Source organism: Urocitellus parryii, chromosome 2, assembly GCF_045843805.1.
Source record: "Urocitellus parryii isolate mUroPar1 chromosome 2, mUroPar1.hap1, whole genome shotgun sequence".
Lineage (NCBI taxonomy): Eukaryota > Metazoa > Chordata > Mammalia > Rodentia > Sciuridae > Urocitellus > Urocitellus parryii.
This window is the reverse complement of record NC_135532.1, coordinates 118,690,809-118,708,022: the sequence shown is the minus strand read 5'-3', so window position 1 is coordinate 118,708,022 and position 17,214 is coordinate 118,690,809. Positions and strand designations below refer to the sequence as shown.

General features: G+C 52.8%; 1 protein-coding gene across 2 annotated transcripts in view; it reads left to right on the top strand.

Moving 5' to 3' along the window:
* The first annotated feature begins 1,396 nt into the window (after nucleotides 1-1,396).
* Nucleotides 1,397-17,214, top strand: part of Med12l (mediator complex subunit 12L) — a 271,847-nt gene continuing 256,029 nt past the window's right edge. For both annotated transcript variants that reach the window (XM_026408177.2, XM_026408176.2), the window contains exon 1: nucleotides 1,397-1,495. In XM_026408177.2, coding sequence (XP_026263962.2) covers nucleotides 1,397-1,495 — 99 coding nt within the window. The remainder of the gene's footprint in view (nucleotides 1,496-17,214) is intronic.

Here is a 17,214-nt window from a genome sequence, read left to right as displayed (position 1 = left end):
CCCAGGTTCACACTACGGCCAGCTCGGGCGCTAGGGCCCGCGGGCTGCGCGCTCTGCGGCTGCGAAAACCCGGAGAGGCGGATCGGAGCGCCCGCCGCGCTCGCAGCCAACTCCTCCGCGGTCCGGCCGCCGAGCTGGGCATGCTCAGTGCGGCCGCCGCGCCGCCGTCCGCCAACTCGGAAGCTCGCGCTCCCGGGCCGTGGGGGCGAGAACGCCGGCGGCGAGCCGGCGTCGCTCGCCGCCCCCATCGGTGGCAAACTTCGCGGCGTCCCCGGAGCTGGTCCGAGCGAGACAGAGATCTCACCAATAAAATAAAATCCAATTTCCCCTTCCCACCCCGAACCATGGAGGCTGCGGCCGCTGGAGTGCCCCCGCCGGCGGCGGCCCCTGCCCGCTAGCTGGGGACCAACAGGTAAACTGTTGGGGGTGGGGGCGGGGAGGCGCAGCGGCCGGGGAGGGCGCGGGCTGGATCAGCCTGGTCCAGCCCGCGACGCCTGCGGGCTGGCTGTCCCCGTCGGCGCTCCCAGCCATCCCCTTCTGCCCGCTTCCCCAGCCACTAGAGGGGCAGCAAAGGGTTAAGTCGGCCCCGCGCCACCGTGAGCACGGCCCCCTCCAGCCGCCGCGGCAGCCGCGACCGCCGGCTTTGCTCCTTGGCGCCTGCCGGGAGCCGCCGAGGGGACCCAAACCGCGGATGCGCCACCGGAGCCTGGCGGGCGTCTAGGAGGCACTGGCGGCTTCCTCCCGCCCGCATCTCTGCCTCCCCCACCCCCAGCCGCCCTCCCTTCCGTGCCGCGGGGTCTGCGCCCAGGTGGCGGGGTCTGCGGGGCGCGTGGCGGCGGGGAAGGGTCCCTGACAAGGAGGAGGAGGGGCGGGGGCGGGCCGATCGGCAGCCTCCCCCGGGGGAGGAGGGCCACCCTCGACCTGGACTAGCACTTGAGCCACCCGCCTAGGCGCCAAGAAAAGTTTTTTTTCCCCTCCCGTGCCCCTCCCCCACCTCCATCCTGCGCTCTGATGGGGTGGGTTTGGGTCCATTGGTGAAAAAAGTCACACGTTCTCATCAGCTGCTCCTCCCCCTGGGGACAGGGTGGGGGGTGACGGGAGGCAGACGCCGCGGAGGACCCTGGCCGACCTCCAGCCCCGCCGCCGCCCGAGCGGTGCGTCCCGTGGCTCGAGCGCAGCCGGGTGCCCGCCGAAGGCTGCCCCCATCTGTGCGTGTCTGCGTGCCGGGCAGCGGCAGCATCCAACCTGCTTTATTCCTGCCTGCAGCGCCACGGCGAGCGAGCGGGCGAGCGAGGAGGGGAGAGGGAGTCTGTCTGCAAAGTGCTGCTCCCTGGTGCTCAGAGGCGGCTGCTCCAGCTCCAACTCTCATTCATTTCGCCGGTTAACATGAGAGATCATGGCCGCCTTCGGGCTTCTCAGCTATGAGCAGAGACCGCTGAAGCGCCCCCGGCTCGGGCCGCCCGATGTCTACCCGCAGGACCCCAAGCAGAAGGAGGTAAGGGCGCCCGCGGCCTCCGCAGCTGCTGGGGCCGCGCTCTGCAGCGCTGACCCGGGGCCAAGTTGGCCCAGCGGGCATCGCTGGCGCTGCGGGGGAAGGGTCGGAGAGGGAGATTGGAGGCAGGGGCCGGGCTGGTGGGCTTGGGGACCCCAGGCGACCGAGACCGGGCGGCTGTCATTCCCCGCGCTCCACTGGGGCGCTCGCTCTCCGGGTGCCGGGTCGCCTCCCGGTTATCGGGCCTGGCACTGCGCTGCCAGGCGCTTCACCGGCTTCTTTCCTGCCGAAACCTTCCTGCTCTCTTTCCTCCGCTTCTGCCTGGTTTATTTTTCTCTCCGCCGCTTTGGTAAATCCTGGTAAACTTTTTGAAAAATGTTGGAATGCAGTGCATCCGACACTAAGGTCTTGCGTTTTGCGCCAGCGGAGCAGGGACGGATGGGGGAGGGACCCTTTTCAAATTTTCCAGTTTAGAAAGCAAGTCGTTTTTTTATTGAGGTTATAAATATATTTAGTTCTATGAACGTACCTGTGTATCCCTCTCCCCTTTAAAAATCAGTATTAAGGAGGAACTGATTTTTGTCCCTACAGGCTATTGGCTTAATTGCTGGAGGCTGTTGTGTATGTAAAAGCAGACTAGTTACCTTGGAAGGGAATAGGTCCCAGGATTGCTTATTTCTTTGAATGAAATTAATTGGAGAAACCTTGACTCTTCCACCAGGTGCACTACTTTCAATGAGTGGGGTAACCATGGCATTTTGTAGCTATGTGTATGTTTGTTAGGAGTTAACAAGTAATTATGTAACAACTCTCCAGTTAGAGTAATGATCATCCTTGGCTACACAATTTGCCCAGGGACTTGCCCCCCCCCCCCCCACTTTTTCTTCTTTTTTGGATCACCTGCTACCCAGCTGTGCTTTCAGAGTTTGCCAGCCAGCCCACCCATCTTCTGTTTTCTGCAGCTAAACACAGGTGACCAGTATCAGAACTTATCTTTCTGTGAATCTAAAAGCCCTCTATTACAAGTTTATAGGCCCCCTGATCTCACAGCAAAGGCTCTGTAAATAAGGCAAGGAGGGGTTTTGAGACTTGTTTTTTGATAAAGGTGCCTATTTCATTAATAATGGAGGGTGAGTGCTAGCTCTGGCAAAACTGTGCTAGTAGTAATGTGTCTAAGAAATCAACCAAGAAAGGAGTTGTTGCTCCTTAGTACATTAAATTTGGGCATCAGTGGAGTCGTTCACATGGAGCTGGGAAGGTCTCACAGGTGGTTCCCAGCAGAGGCTTAACAAGAAAATGAGAGTTTGAGATTTGCAGGTTTCTTCCCCTCCCATAACCTCACCCTGTAACCTTGACTCAGAAGGAAAATAATTAAGGGACTGAAAGAATAGAGAATATGATGAAGGACCACGTGTAAAGAAAGTTAACTTAAAATCACTGGCAGAAAACTCTTGAAAGTTTTGGTGGAGACAACAGCATTTAGTGGTCGATCTTTTTGTAATGTCTTGCCACATCTTTGCAGAGGGCAGTATGACTGGTGGCAGTGCCCCAGTAATGGGATGGCAGCCTGGGTTGTTCTCTGGGCTTATTTAGCATTTATTTTTCAGGACAACACTCATTTCAGGATTGGGGCCTCTGTGATTCTGGAAAGAACAATTTTGAATTTCAGGGGTTATTTTGTGGAATCCTAAAACTGAAAGTGATGTTAAAGTCTACCTTTGTTTTTTCATACCAGGGATTGAACTTGGGGCACTAGATCACTGAGCCACATCCCCAGGGCTATTTTGTATTTTATTTAGAGACAGGGTCTCACTGAGTTGCTTAATGCCTCACGTTTGCTGAGGCTAGCTTTGAACTCAAGAGATCCCCCTGCCTCAGCCTCCCTTGCTGATGGGATTACAGGCATGAGTCACTTCACCTGGCCAAAGGCTACTTATAATACTTCCCTTTTAACCTCGTGAAACTTAACTGTTTTAAGCTAGAGGAGTGGAGAATAAGCTGAGATGGCTAGCCAATCCCATATTTATGTCAGAAACAGTACTGCCTTAGGGAGGATTTATGTAAATCCTGTCCTGATGTTACTTCCTTCCCCCAAGACAACAAATATTTTATCTTTCTTGAGCAGAGTTTTGTGTGGCATCATATTTGGGTACAATATTGGACAGGTGCTTGGCTGTTCTTGGGTGGTTGGTGAGCAGTGTCCTAGGCTTGAACTGTTCATATTGCCTCTCTCAAGGTTTCTACCCTATCCTTGCATCACCTGTATAGTTATTCAAATGTTTCCTTTACATTAACCTTTTTTTTTTTTGTACTGGGGGTTGAACCCAGGGGTGCTTAACCACTGAGGCATATCCACAGCACATTTTAAGTTTTTTGGAGTCAGAGTCTTAAGTTCCCAAAGCTGCCCTTGAACTTTTTTTTTTTTTTTTTCAATTTTTTTTTTAAGGGAGAGTGAGAGAGGAGAGAGAGAGAGAGAGAGAGAATTTTTAATATTTATTTTCTAGTTCTCGGCGGACACAACATCTTTGTTGGTATGTGGTGCTGAGGATCGAACCTGGGCCGCACGCATGCGGGGCGAGTGCGCTACCGCTTGAGCCACATCCCCAGCCCTGCCCTTGAACTTTTGATCCTCCAGCCTCAGTCTCCCAAATTGCTGGGACTACTGGCATGTGCCACTGTTCCCGGCCCTAAGCATTTTAATAAATTTTTTGGGGCTAGGCAGTTATAGTACGACTTCCTGAATATGTTGCACTGTGTATATGTAAAATTTGTATCAATCACATATACATGTTTTTTATTTTTATTTATTGCTGTTACACACATAAAATAGTTAATTATGCAGGGTTCAAATCAGAACCTGTTAACACTTTGGAAAGTTCATCTTTGCATCTAAAACTGCACTGCCATCCATCAGAGACGATATTTCCCACATGGTGGGAATGTGGATTTAAAGGAAGAAGTGTGGGCTTCCCAGTTGGGCAGCCATGGATTTGAATTCTGGGTTAGCATCTTTGCGGTTGGGGGAGTTATATAACTTCCCATTTATAAATTAGTTTAATTGTGCTCTTTAGAAACCTGTGAATAGTTGTGAATATTTTTTCTTACATTTTTGTGAGAAACTCTTCCTAGTAGAAGCTGTCCATTTGTAGCTGTTTGTCATAATTGTCATTGTTAAGAGTGGCAAGAGTGTTGTGGAAGTGGCTCCCAGGGGACTGGGCAGAACCTTTCAATGAGGATCCCCTGTAGAGAAGCTTCTGGGGAAGAGCTGGAAGTTCATTCTCCCTGCTGGCCCTCTGATTGTGTTCCCTCAGGACTTGGTGGGTATTGTGTGATTCTTTGCCCTGTGGAAACAGAATGGCCTGAGCCTTTATCTAACACAGGGAATCAAGAAAGTGAGAGTCCTTCTTGATTCTTCCTTTCCCCTCATGTCTTATCCACATGTCAGCATCATGTGTCCGTCATTTTCTTCTGTCTCTCAATCCTCCCCAGTTTTACCCACATGCCTGACTCCCTCTCAGGCCCCAGGCCCACTCTTCTTTGTCCTGGGCCCTTGCATATGCTGGTCTGTCCTCCTGGACTCCTATCTACCTCCTAGGCCCCACCCTGCTCTGCTGCCTCTGCCTGGGTCAGGGAGGCTGGTTCTTCACCATTCTGCCTGGGCTGAACCGGGCTCTCCCTCTCATGTGCTCCTGATCTCCTCTTCCTTTTCTTCTTTTTCATGATGTTGTGGGCTGGACCCACGGCCTCCTGCATGCTAGGCAGGTGGTCTACCGCTGAGCCACCCCAGCCCGAGAACTGAGAGTGGAACCTGCAGAGATTCTGCACTCACATGTTGGCCGAGGTGAACTCCCCTCAGGCCTGCACATGTCCATCTTCACCCCATTCTCAGCCTGAGGACTTCAGGCCTTGCTGGTGTATCATGGAAATTATATATTTGCATCTTGCTATCTCCCACTGATGGGACCATTTCCTGAGGACAGGGATGAGTGCATATATTTTTGTTGGAATATATGGATGAAAGTGGGATGAATAAATGAAGAAGGAAATCTGGTGACTGAAAGATGTTGGAAAAAAGTCTAGTACCCTTTGTATCTACCTTGAGGTTACAAGGCTGACTGTGAAATGAAACTCCAACATAGGAAGGAAGAGGAATTCTTCCATGGGGCAGAAGAGGCCTAGCAGTTGAATCATAAGTATGACCAGGAAATTCAATGAGTTGGGGCAGTGGTAAGGGTCCTAGGCATCAGGCGTTGGGAGCCCCGGTGGTCCAGGGAGGATGGCCTGGTGTGCAGAGCAGCCAGAGTCGGCCATGCAGTGTTGTAGGAGATGAGCCCCACACTGGTTTCCAGCCTGCTAATGCGTTCACTCCCTGGAGGGCTTTTTCAGACCCCACTGGGGGTCTGCAGTGCAGCTCTGGGCAGAGCGCTGGACTCACACTGACTTGCAAGTTCCCAGTTTGGTACTCGGCATCACAAGAGAAAAAGGAACAAGCACCAACACCCAAATCCCCAGGTTGCTGGTTCTCTCAGATTCAGGAGGTCTGAGGTGGGGCCCCGGAATTTTCATTTCTAACAAGATTCCGTGTAATCTGCTGCTGCAGCTGGTCCAGAGCCCACTTTGAGAACCTTGATCTCCAGAGGAGAAGGCATCCTGCAGGACTGGGGCACCCCTGCCTGGGCGGGCTGGATCAGGCATCTGTGAGGCCCAGCTTGCCAGTCCAGCCTGGGCCTGGTGTGTTTTTCTTAGAAGTTGTGCCCTCTCTCAGCCCAGATCTAAGGGAACAAGTGAGAAGGCCCAGTCCTCTCCGGTGACTGAACCACTCCTGGAGTCATGTCCAGACTTCCCACCATCCTCCCTGCACAGCTCCTCACCTCTGCCTGCAGCCAGGCCGCCCAGCTTGAGTTCTGCTCCATCACTGGCTACCTTTGGTCACATTCCTCACCTGCTCCTTTGCTCCCACTCCACAGGGTGGCTGGGAAGGTTGAATGACCTGGTGTTTGCAGAGTGGGGCCATGGGTGCCACACTGACTTGCTGGGGACAGGTCAGCCTCTGTTAGCTGCACCCAGGGTCTCCTGCTGTACTTCTGATGGCACCCAGGCACCCTGCATCCCTGTCGCCTGCTTCCCAGCTTCTCTCCCTCCAGGCACCCAGTGGTTCTGGTTTCTATGCCTGCCTGGCTCCCTCTGCAGCAGTGTCACTGTCCTGGTTCTCAGCTTGGAGCCTTTCCTAAAGGGAGCCTCTCCGATGCTGTCCTCCAGTGTACGAGAGTTCTTTCTGCGTTGTGTTAATGTCTTCATGAACTGGCACCTATTCTAGTCCCAGGCGCCAGCCAAGCCCCTGCCCTCAGGCAGCTTACATTCATTCCCAAGAGGAAGGCAGGCGATGGAGAGGAGGGTGAGCATCCCACCCATGGCACTTCAGGGTACCAAGCATAGGGTAATGACCCTGCAAGGGTGCCAGAGAGGGCTGCTGAGAAGCCTCCTTGTTTTTATAACACCAACTGTCCCTGGCCTTGTTTTATTTTGGTGACTCCTATTGGCTTTGTTATTAGCATTGAAAATTCCTAATACAGAAATATTGTAGACAGCTGAGGAGGTGCAAAGAGGTAAAAAAAAAATGTGCTTCCTTCTAAGGGATGATACTGATAAGTGTCTGGGAAGACAGGACAGGTGGACTAGTTGCCTGGGAGACCAAGTGACAGCTCCCCATCTGGGATGCATTCATTGCCTGGCCCCAGGACCCTGGTATGGCCCCCCGGTGCAGGGCTTCCTGAATCCCAGTGTTCAGGGAGGCATAGCTACCTCTGTTGAACTCCTGCCTCCTGTGCCTCTTAGGACAGAATCTGGGTCTGAGGACCTGCTTCTTCAGCTGCTCACAGTGTTGCTGAACCATTCTGGGGTAGAGGAGGAGGAGCTTACCTGATGGTCATTTCTCAGGGTCTGTAATACTTACATAGAGTTTCTAGGATGCTCCTTAAGAATGCAGGTGTGGGGCTGGTGGTGTGGCTCAGTGGTAGAGCACTTGCCTAGCACATGCGAGGCCCTGGGTTTGATCCTCAGCACCACATAAAAATAAATAAATAAACGTATTAAAAAATGCAGATGTGCCTGCCTCTCTCCTACACAGACTTGCTGGGTCAGAGTGGGAGGAGCTCAGGAATCTGCATTTTAAACAGCCTGTCCAGGTGATTGCTAATCACACCTTGAGTACCTCTGCTTTAGCTGTGTCCTTACCTATAGAAAAACCTGTAGGTGGGCTTCCTGCGTCTTCCTGCCTGCTGCCCACGGCTGGTGGTTTGAATCTTTTGGATAACAGGCTGTTTGAAGTCTTGGTCCCTCTTGGTACTGGCTGATGTGGATAAGCTCAGCTACTTTACTCCTGTCCTGATAAGTGTGGCTCCCAGCTGAAGTTTGTTTTTAAGCTGGAAATGGCCGGCGGCAGAGCAGAGGTCCACACCTGGGTAATGGCCCACATGCAGGCCCTTCCTCCCAGGTGGCATGGCTACATTGGCCTGGAAGAGCAGGTCTGGCTTTGTCCCACAAACCCTTGTTTGGACCTGTCAGGGCTGTGGGTTTGTTTGGGGCCTGGGTTCTCAGCTGGGCTCTTTGGGGACTAGGATAAGGCTGTCACTGTGTGTACCTGTGAGCTTTAGCTGGGCGATGTTTCTCTGGGGGAGGAAGTGGGTCTTTTAGGAAGCCAGAGGACCTCAGAGTGAGTCAGGCGTGCAGGTTGGCGCATGGTCACGAAATAGGAGAGGCTGGGCATGAAAAGTCCGAGGGTTTCCTTGAGCCGGTGGGTGGTATTACCTGAGGTGTGTGCTCAGGTCAGTGCGGAGGACAGACCAGTGTAGAGACGTGGGGTAAGCGGAATGAGAACTGTGTGGTGTTCGGCTGCAGGGTCCCTTGCCATGTGAGGCCAAGCTGCCAAGTCTGGTAGAGTGGAAAGTGGGCTTGCTGGAGCCGAGCAGCCTGGGGCGGAGTGGCCCTCTGGGAGTGCTGTGCTTTCCACTCTCCAGGTAACTTAACTTCTGAAGCTGGTGAGGGTGACCGGGGGTTCAAGATGCTGTTCCTGTTTCTCTGTCTAGGAAAATTTACATAATAAGGAAGAAATGTCAGTCGGTCTTAAAGTACCCCGATTTCTCCTTGAAACACACATGTCCGCTTTTTCTGGAGGGATCAGCCACCACGTGTAGACAGGCACTGCCGCTGGGTGTTGTAGACTGCAGCCACAGACCAAGGACTTGGCAGTGTATAGGTGAAGGTGATTTTCATTTCCCAATTTTTGAGAAGATGAGATTTATTTCCCATAGTTTTGGAGGTAGGTGGGGGGGTGTTCAGGATCGGGGGCCCAGAATCTGCTCAGAGCCTTCCTGCTACATCATCGAGGTGCACAGGGACAGGAGAGGGCCAGGCTTGGCCTTCTGAGGTAGCAACAAGGGCTTTTCGTGAGTGAGCCCTCAAGTCCTGATGACCTCTTAGAGGTCCCACTGATCTGCACTCTGACTCTGGGAGTGTGCTGGAGCACTGAGTCATGGGGTCAGGAATGATTTCTATTTTCTTTGTGCTAATCTGCATTCCAAGCTGTGCCCATAAACATGCAGTAAGCACTTTTGCCCTTGGAGGAAGTAACTTAAGAGTAATTGTTACATAACCTTGATTGGGTTTGCAGGAATGGGTCTTTGTTGTTGTTTTTTCTCCTTTCCTTTTTTTGTTTTGAAATGTCCTGACTGTTGGCCCAGGAAGCTGACCTTGAGCTCCTGGGCTCAAGAGAGCCGCCTGCCTCAGCCGTCCAGGGAACAGACACTTGCGCTGCCTGCCCCTGCACCCATGATTGCATAAGTTCTGAGCCAGCCCAGAGCCCCTATATCTGCAGGTAGGCAGAAGGGTCTCATGGAGCTTGGACACCACACTTGTGCCCCAGGGATGCTGCCAGGTGTGTTGGGACCGCCATGTAGGTGGGAGAATAATATTAGATCGTGTAGAGTGTTTTAATGACGCAGCAGTATTGTAAACTTAAGTTCTTATCAAGCATCAGATATGAATTCTGGGGTGGATGGAGCAGGCTCGTTCCAGCTGATTGTTAGAATGTCAACAGTTTTGTGAGCTGGTTGATCTCACGTTGGCAGCTCGAAGGCCTCTGCGCAGTGAGAGTTCAGCACAAACCAAGGAAAAGGGCAAATGCTACAAATTAGGTTTTTATTTCTTCTTCTTCTTTTTTTTTTTTTTTTTTTTTTTAGTACAGGGATTGAACCTACCTGTACTTTACCACTAGGCTACATCTTCTGTTCTTTAGTTTTAAATTGTTTTTAGTTGTTGATGGACTTTTATTTTGTTTACTTGTTTATATGTGGTGCTGAGATTCAAACCCAGTGCCTCACACATGCTAGGCATGCGCGAGACAGGGTCTGTTAAGTTGCCCAGGCTGGCCTCACACTTGTGGTCCTCCCACCCCCAGCCTCCTGAGTGGAGGGGATCACAGGTGTGCACCATGGTGCCAGTGCCCTCTCTGCTAAGGTTTCCCAGCACAGGGGGCGTAGTGTGTGGCAGAAACGCCGTAGGCTAACTCACTGTCATTCTTATCCTGCTTTTTCCTTTCTTACTTCCCACTAAAACGTGGAAGAGAAATAGAAAAAGCCAGATCCCCATTTTTCCTAGTCTCCTTTGCAGCTCGAAATAAGCTTGTAGCTTAATTCTGAGCAAAGAGATTTAATGGAAACCTACTACAGGACCTCTGGGGAAGAAGTTCTCCTCTCTGGTGAGAGTGTAGGTGCAGGAGGGACATGCACTCTCTTGTTGCTCAGAAGGCTCTTTAGTTTTCCTTTGGAAAGGTAATAAGACCATGTGACAGCTGGAGCTGGTGCACCCATGTTGTGACCTGTGGCTGAGAAGTGAACACAAATGGAGTCAATCCAGTAACTATGAAGTCAATAAGCTGCTGAGCTGGGACCACCTCTCCCTGCACTTGTTGGGTTAAAAAGTAGAAATCCATGTGACTCAAGCCATTGCTGGACCAGTTTCTTGTAGCCAGGACCATTCTAATGTTGTCGTCGTACTTTCCATTCACATTTGGGGATCCTCTGAGTCACAGCACATGCCTCCCTGTTTGGGGATACACTTCCTAGAACTGTCTTCCCTGTGAGGAGGCTCGGCAGGCAACACAGAGCCCCTGCACCTTGCGTATCTTGGTAGTAAATTCTCACCAGCACCTGTGGGAAGTGGAGAGGAACTGGTCAGTGGGCACCTTTCTCTGTTTTGGCAGGAAGAGTCCTGGTGGGAGTGGGGGGAAGTCCTGCTTTTTTTCAGAGAGGGAGATCCATGGTCTGTACCATCTTGGGGGCCCAGGGGAGGTCTAGAGTTTGATCTGGGCTGCTCTAACATTCTCACTCAAGGCAACAGGAGGCTGAGTTCCAGACAGGCCAGTGAGAGTCGGAGTGGCCTGGGAGGCGCGAGTGTCCTGCTTTGTCTCTGCACCTGTGTGGCCCTTAATGCTCACCAGGACTGGTGTGGCTTCTGCTGGGCAGAGGAGCGGGCTCTAGAAGCTGAGGCACTTTCATACTGTGCTTTTCTGCGGGAGTTCCCACCCCTCAGTCCAGCCTCTGGGGAGAGCTCTGGCGTTGGCCCTGAGTGTGCTGGGGACTGCCCCTCTGCAGTGCCAGTGTAGAAGATTGCACCCACTGGGGGAGATGTCCCTGCACAGGCTGCGCCAGCTGCCCAGTCCAGGGAGGGAGCCTCACTTGACGCCAGTGCACACACAGTCGTATAGCATTCTGGCCTGAGAGCAGAAAGAGCGTAGCTGCTGGTTTTTATTTTCCATGTTCTGAGGGACTCATGATCACGTGTTTGTGTGGCAGGCAGACTGTCATTCAGCAGTGACACAGAGCACCTTGCAGGCTCTGTGCCAGTCTAGCTTCCTGAGGACAGGACCCCAGTCTCTCATCTCCTGCTGGGTCCCTGGCTTCCGGCACAGAGCCTGGCGCACACCTGGGTCATCTTCAGGGACGGACGGCAGAGCACCTGGAGCAGGAGAGGGGCCTGAGCGCCCGTCCAGGGTGGTTTTCCACAGGGGTGCTCTGTCCCTCTCTCCCTTGCACGTTGGCAGTGTCTGAGAGCTCCAGCACACGGGGGTGACTTGCTGGCCTCCAGTGGGAGCCTGGCTGCTGACCTTCTGCCCGATGGTGGGGAGGTGGGTGGACGGTGGCTGAGGGTACGTTTGCAGAGGAATACAGTGTTTCAGGTTCTTCTGGAGAGAAGCTGGAGGAAATAACCCCAGGGGTCCAGTGGGGAGCTTGGCCTCGGTGGGAGGCCATGTGGGGTGTGGCTGAGGATGGAAGGGGGGTTGGCCTGGCTGCAGATTGAGTGTGGTGTGGGGGGCTTGGAAACGAAGGTGGGACCTCGTGGGGGGCTCTGTGAGCCCACGAGGATGTTATGGTCTAATAGGCCAAATTCACGGGGGTTAAATGAGTGAGATCTAAGGTGACAAAGGGTCGCAGCTTGAGGAGATGGTGGCTCTGGGGGTCACCCAGGCAGGACTGACCTGCCAGTAGTCTCTGGCCTTCAGGCCTGGGGCAGGTGGCTCATTTCTTGGGTCTGCTGTTGCAAATGACCAGCCGAGTGGCCTTCCAGGAAGCACTCCTCTGTCCTGGAGGCTGGATCCCCGAGTCCAGGTGCTGAGGCCGCTCCTTGGGAAGGCCAGATGGGATCTTCCTTTTCTCTTCCCCTCTGGTGGCTCCCCGGGTCCCCTGCCTTCTCTGACCTCTGCCACACCAGCATCAGCTCTTTCTCTGGTGTCCCCTGCCCTGGGGCTTCTCTCAGAAGGACAGCAACCATTGAGTTTAGGGCCTGCCTTGGATAATCCTGATGATCCCACCTGAATCACATCCACCAGACCCTTTTCAAAATAAGGTCACATTCACAGGTTCTGGGATTTGATGTGGATTCTTTGTTTTTATTTGTTTTATGGCCTGTAGGGCTGGGAAGCTTGGGAAGGTACACGGGGGAGGATTTGGGGGAAGGTTATTTGGAGGGTACTGTGAGCTGAGCGAGGGATGCCTGCAGGGGTGTTTCATATCTGTAGCTGAGGACAGTGGTTCCCATACTTTCTGCCCTGGGACCCTCTGCTCGTCTTAAGCACTGAGCATCCTTGTGAGTCTCTGTTTATGAAGTTTGTATTTCTCAATATTCAGTGTGTTAGAAATTAAAACAAATTTTGGATATATACATTAATTCATTTAAAAATAACAAAACCAATTTCATGTTAAAATTTTTTTTAATAAAAAATATTTTTTTCCTAAAACTAGTGAAAAAGAGTGGCATTGATATTTTTGCAAAACTTAAAATTGTTAGTGCCTATTAGTTGTATAAAATAATGGGTTTCATTTGATGTTTCCATCCATGTATGTAACCTCCCTTCTACGTTCTCTTACTCTCCCCATCCCTGTCTCCTTCCCAGATGATCCTCTTCTACTTGACTTTTTTTTTTTTTTTTGTATTGGGGATTGAACCCAGGGGTGCTTAACCACTGAGCCACGTCCCCAGCCCTTTTTATTTCTTATTTTGAGACAGTGTCTCCCTAAGTTGCTTAGGGCCTTGCACTTTAATCCCAACATTCGCTCCACATCCCATATGTGAGAGAAAAATGGGACCCTTGTCTTTGAGAGTCTGGCTTACTTTGTTTAACAGGATGATCTCCAGTCCCATCCATCTTCCTGCCCACGACAGCATTTTTTTTTTTAAAGCGAGAGAATTTTTTAATATTTATTTTTCAGTTTTCGGTGGACACAACATCTTTATTTTTATGTGATGCTGAGGATCGAACCCAGCGCCCCGTGCATGCCAGGCGAGCACGCTACTGCTTGAGCCACATCCCCAGCCCAGCATTTTGTTTTTCTTTGTGGCTGAGTAATACTCCAGGGTGGGAACGGACCCCATCTTCTTCTTGCGTTCCCCTGCTGTTGGGCGTCCCGGCCCCTCCGCAGCTGGCTGTTTTGGACGGTGTCGTGGTAACCACAGTGTCTGAGTGTCTTTCTTGGGCGCTGTCTTGGGAGGGGCAGCTGGTGATGGCGTGATGGTGCCCGTTTTAGTGTTGTGAGGCACCTCCGTGCTCCTTTCCACAGTGACGGCACTGATTTATGTTCCGGTCCTCACCAGCAGTTGCTGCTTTTTATGTTCTTGCTGACTGGGGAGAGGTGGAAACTCTAGGAGAGGCAGAAACTCGTGTAGTTTCTTGACTGCCTTCTCCTGATGCCGGGCATTTTTCTGCGTACTTACTGGCCATCTGCACTTCAGGAAGCATCTTTTCACTTCATTTGTCCATTTATTGGGTTACTTGTCCTTTTGGTCTTATGTTTTGTGTTCTTTCTATGTTCTGAATGTTATGCCTGTGTCGGGTGAAGGGCAGGCAGGGATCTCCTCCTGCTCCGAAGGTTGGGTCCTCACTGTCCATCGTCTGCTCTGCAGAAGCCTTTTGATGTGGAGTGATTCCCTTGGTCCATTCTTGCTGCTCTTCTCAGAGTCCTGCTGGGAAGTCCTGCCTGTGGCAGTACCCAGCCATTCTTCCTTGCTCTCCTGGTGGCTACAGGTCCGTGTCTGGCATTGAGGTCTCGGATCTATTTGTGTTGATCTTTGCACATAGTGAGAGGCAGGGCTAGGCTTGGGCCTCCTCAGGAGGCCACCTGGCCTCTGGATACCATGAGTGGAGGAGGCTGCCTTTCCCCACGATGTTCTCAGGCTCTGGGAGAATCATATGGCTGCAGATGCATGGGCTCATTCCTGGGTTTATTCTCCTTCATGGGAAGCTCTTTACTGTCTGGATTTCTGTATCTGGTCCTGTATTCCTCCTATTGCGATAAGTTGTTCTGCTTGGAGAACATGGAGAAAATCAGACCACAGATGAGCTAAGGCCTCCAGAACTCAGTGGTCTTGGACTTGGGGGCCTTAGCTTAGACAGTTCTGTAGGTGGGTTGATGCTGCTTTCCAGATCAAATTGCCCCAGGGAGTGGGGAAATTTAATCTTTTTCCCAAAGCGTGGAGAAAGTGCCAAGGGAGGAACTCAGGAGTTTCTGGCTGAGGTTTTCGTTGGAGAAGCCTCTGTAGAGTCAGGTTGACGTGTGCTAGTGGAAGCTCAAGCTCTGCCTGTGGGGTGCAGTGGTTCTGGGTGAGTGGAGCCGTGTCTGTGGTCACCCTCTGAGAGAGTGCAAAGCTGAGGAGCTGGCTGACCCTGAGAAACGGGACTTCAGGGATGGACCTGGGACACCTATGGGTCACCAGCGGGGGAAGCGGAGTCCCAAGGGGTGGTTCACACTTGGTGGGCTCCATCTGTGAGACAGCTTGTCTCCTCAGGACCTTTGCACATGTGGATGCTGCTACCCTTGGCCTGCTCCTCTTCCCCGGCTGCCCGTGGTCTGCTCCTCTTCCCCTGCTGCCCATGGCCTGCTCCTCTTGCTCTGCCCCCGGCCCCCTGCAGCCAGTGTAAGTTCCAGGGGGCCAGGTCTCTTTAATCCCCACTGGGAGTCAGAGGCTGGGGAAGGTCAGGTGTGCGGAGGGATTGGTGATATGTGTTGCTGGGTCTGCCACCGGGGCAGCAGCTGTCCTCAGGAAATGGTGGTCAGAGACCCACTATGTTGGGACCTGGCCCAGGGAGTGGGACTCTAGGACGTGTCAGACCCCATCCTCACTTACTGCTGAGGACCTTGGGTGGAGATCTAGGTCGTGAAGAGGCTTGTGTGTGTGTGTGTGTGGGGGGCAATGCGGAGGGCGTGTCCTTGGGTCTGGAGAGAGGTGCCCTGTTTTCCAGGAATTGCCCAGAGTTCAGGGAGGGGGGCGAGTGTGTGTGGAACCTGTGACCTGGGAAAGGCTGTGGCTGTTAGGACGGTGGAGAGAGGAATGGGAGCCCAGAGGTGGGGGGAGGCTGACCTGGCCCTGGGGCAGGCTGCAAAGTTTCCACCTTGTTCCCCAGCCTCTCTCCGAGAGGTCGGGGAGCAGGGCTCCTCTGGGGCCCCCTTTCCCTGGAGTCCTCTGATCAGCTCAGCCTCCACCCACCTCCAGAGCCCGGCTCCCTCTCGCCACCTCGCTCTCAGTTAAGATCTGGTGGAATTTGCTGTTCCCTTTCCCAGGCATTGCTCATCATGGATGTCTGTCTACTGAGTTTGCTGAGATGCAGGCCCTCAGGGCCCCCCATGGGAATTGTGGGCTGTGCCCTGCTGTAGTCTGCAGGGTCTGCAGCGTGGCTGGTGTCTTGGGTGCTGGGTGACCTGAGGGCAGGGAGCATCTTCTAGGACTGCCCATGGCAGCGCCGTATCCGTCCCGCTCCGGAGTCCTGCAGGGAAGGTCAATATTGACATTGCTTAGGTTTTTATTTGTTTATTTTTAGTAAAGCTCTACACAGTGCTAAGTCAGTAGATAGTATGGAAAATATTTCTGGGGTCAGAGTTGTTTTTACTCATGGGTCAGTTTTGGATCGGCTGTCGGCTCCGTTTCCAAGATTCTTTGTGAACTGGAGACGCCACTCATGTGAATTCTGCTCTGAGGTCATTTGATAATCAACGTGTCTCTGAAACTGTGTTTTCATCTGTTCAGTCCTTGCTGGGTACCCCCCACCATGAGGTGCTCTGGGGGTGTAGAAAAGAAATAGACACCTGCTCCCTGCCCCTCTGGGATGGTGCTGCTTAGAATAACCACGGAGAAGGACCAGTGTTTTTAAAATTAATTTTCAGTCTGTTGCAGAGTGACATAAATATGTGGTAGAAATGAATGACTGGGAGCGCAGTGTGGCTTGCATGTGGTGGCGATGTCACATTGCTGTAGGGGATTTCACATACTCGCACGGGTGTTTTCCTGGGACCAGTGACAGTTTTAACCTACATTCTGAACAGACTGCGCTACAAGTTCGTGTCTGGTCCATTGACTCTCATGAAGCGATTTTAAGACGACCAGTACATTAGTTTTAATTACCAGTTTTAGAACGATGACCCTGCTGGGAGTTCAGCACAGTGTGTGCAGTCCCCATTCTCCAGGTGCGGGCCGTCGTCCCCAGTGCTGGGTCTGCCTGGTTCTCCTCTGAGGTGGTGCTATGGCCATCTCCTGTTCACCAGGGAGAGCTTTGGGCACAGGAAAGCACCTAACTCGTACTAGATTGTCTGCCCCCTCAGGCTGGAGTTGGGGTGGGCTTCCCAGCTGATGCCGCCCAGGCTCCTCCGTGGGTAGCAAGGCTGAAGCTGGTGCATATAGAGTTCAGGAGGAGGCTGGGGGTTGCAGGTGTTCCTGGAGGGTGTGGGGAGGCAGGGGAGAGGGTGCTGGCCGGAGCAGCCTCATGGAGCTGGCAGGCTGGGCCTTGGGGGCGGTGGTGAGCACGTGACTCCTCTGTTAGATCTGTCACACTAGCTCATGCCTAATAAATCCAGCGTGGGGGGACAGCGGAGTCCAGGAGGCTGCGAGGGAGGAGGCTTCAGTCACCAAAGCATGAAGGAAAAGAGCCCCACTGATTGGGTCTTTAAATAGGACCTGAGAGGCATTGGCAGTGATGACAGATTTGCCCAAGAAAGTGTAGAAAGAGAGGAGGGTGAAGAGGGCCGTGTTCTCAGGGCACTGCTGAGCGAGAATGGCACGTCCTGTTGCTTGAGGACCCAGTCACACACTGCTGTGCCCAGTTTAGTGACAGGCAGGCATTTGAATCATCACGGAGTCTCAGAGGAGTCGTGGACATTCAGACTCTGCCTTCCCGCACC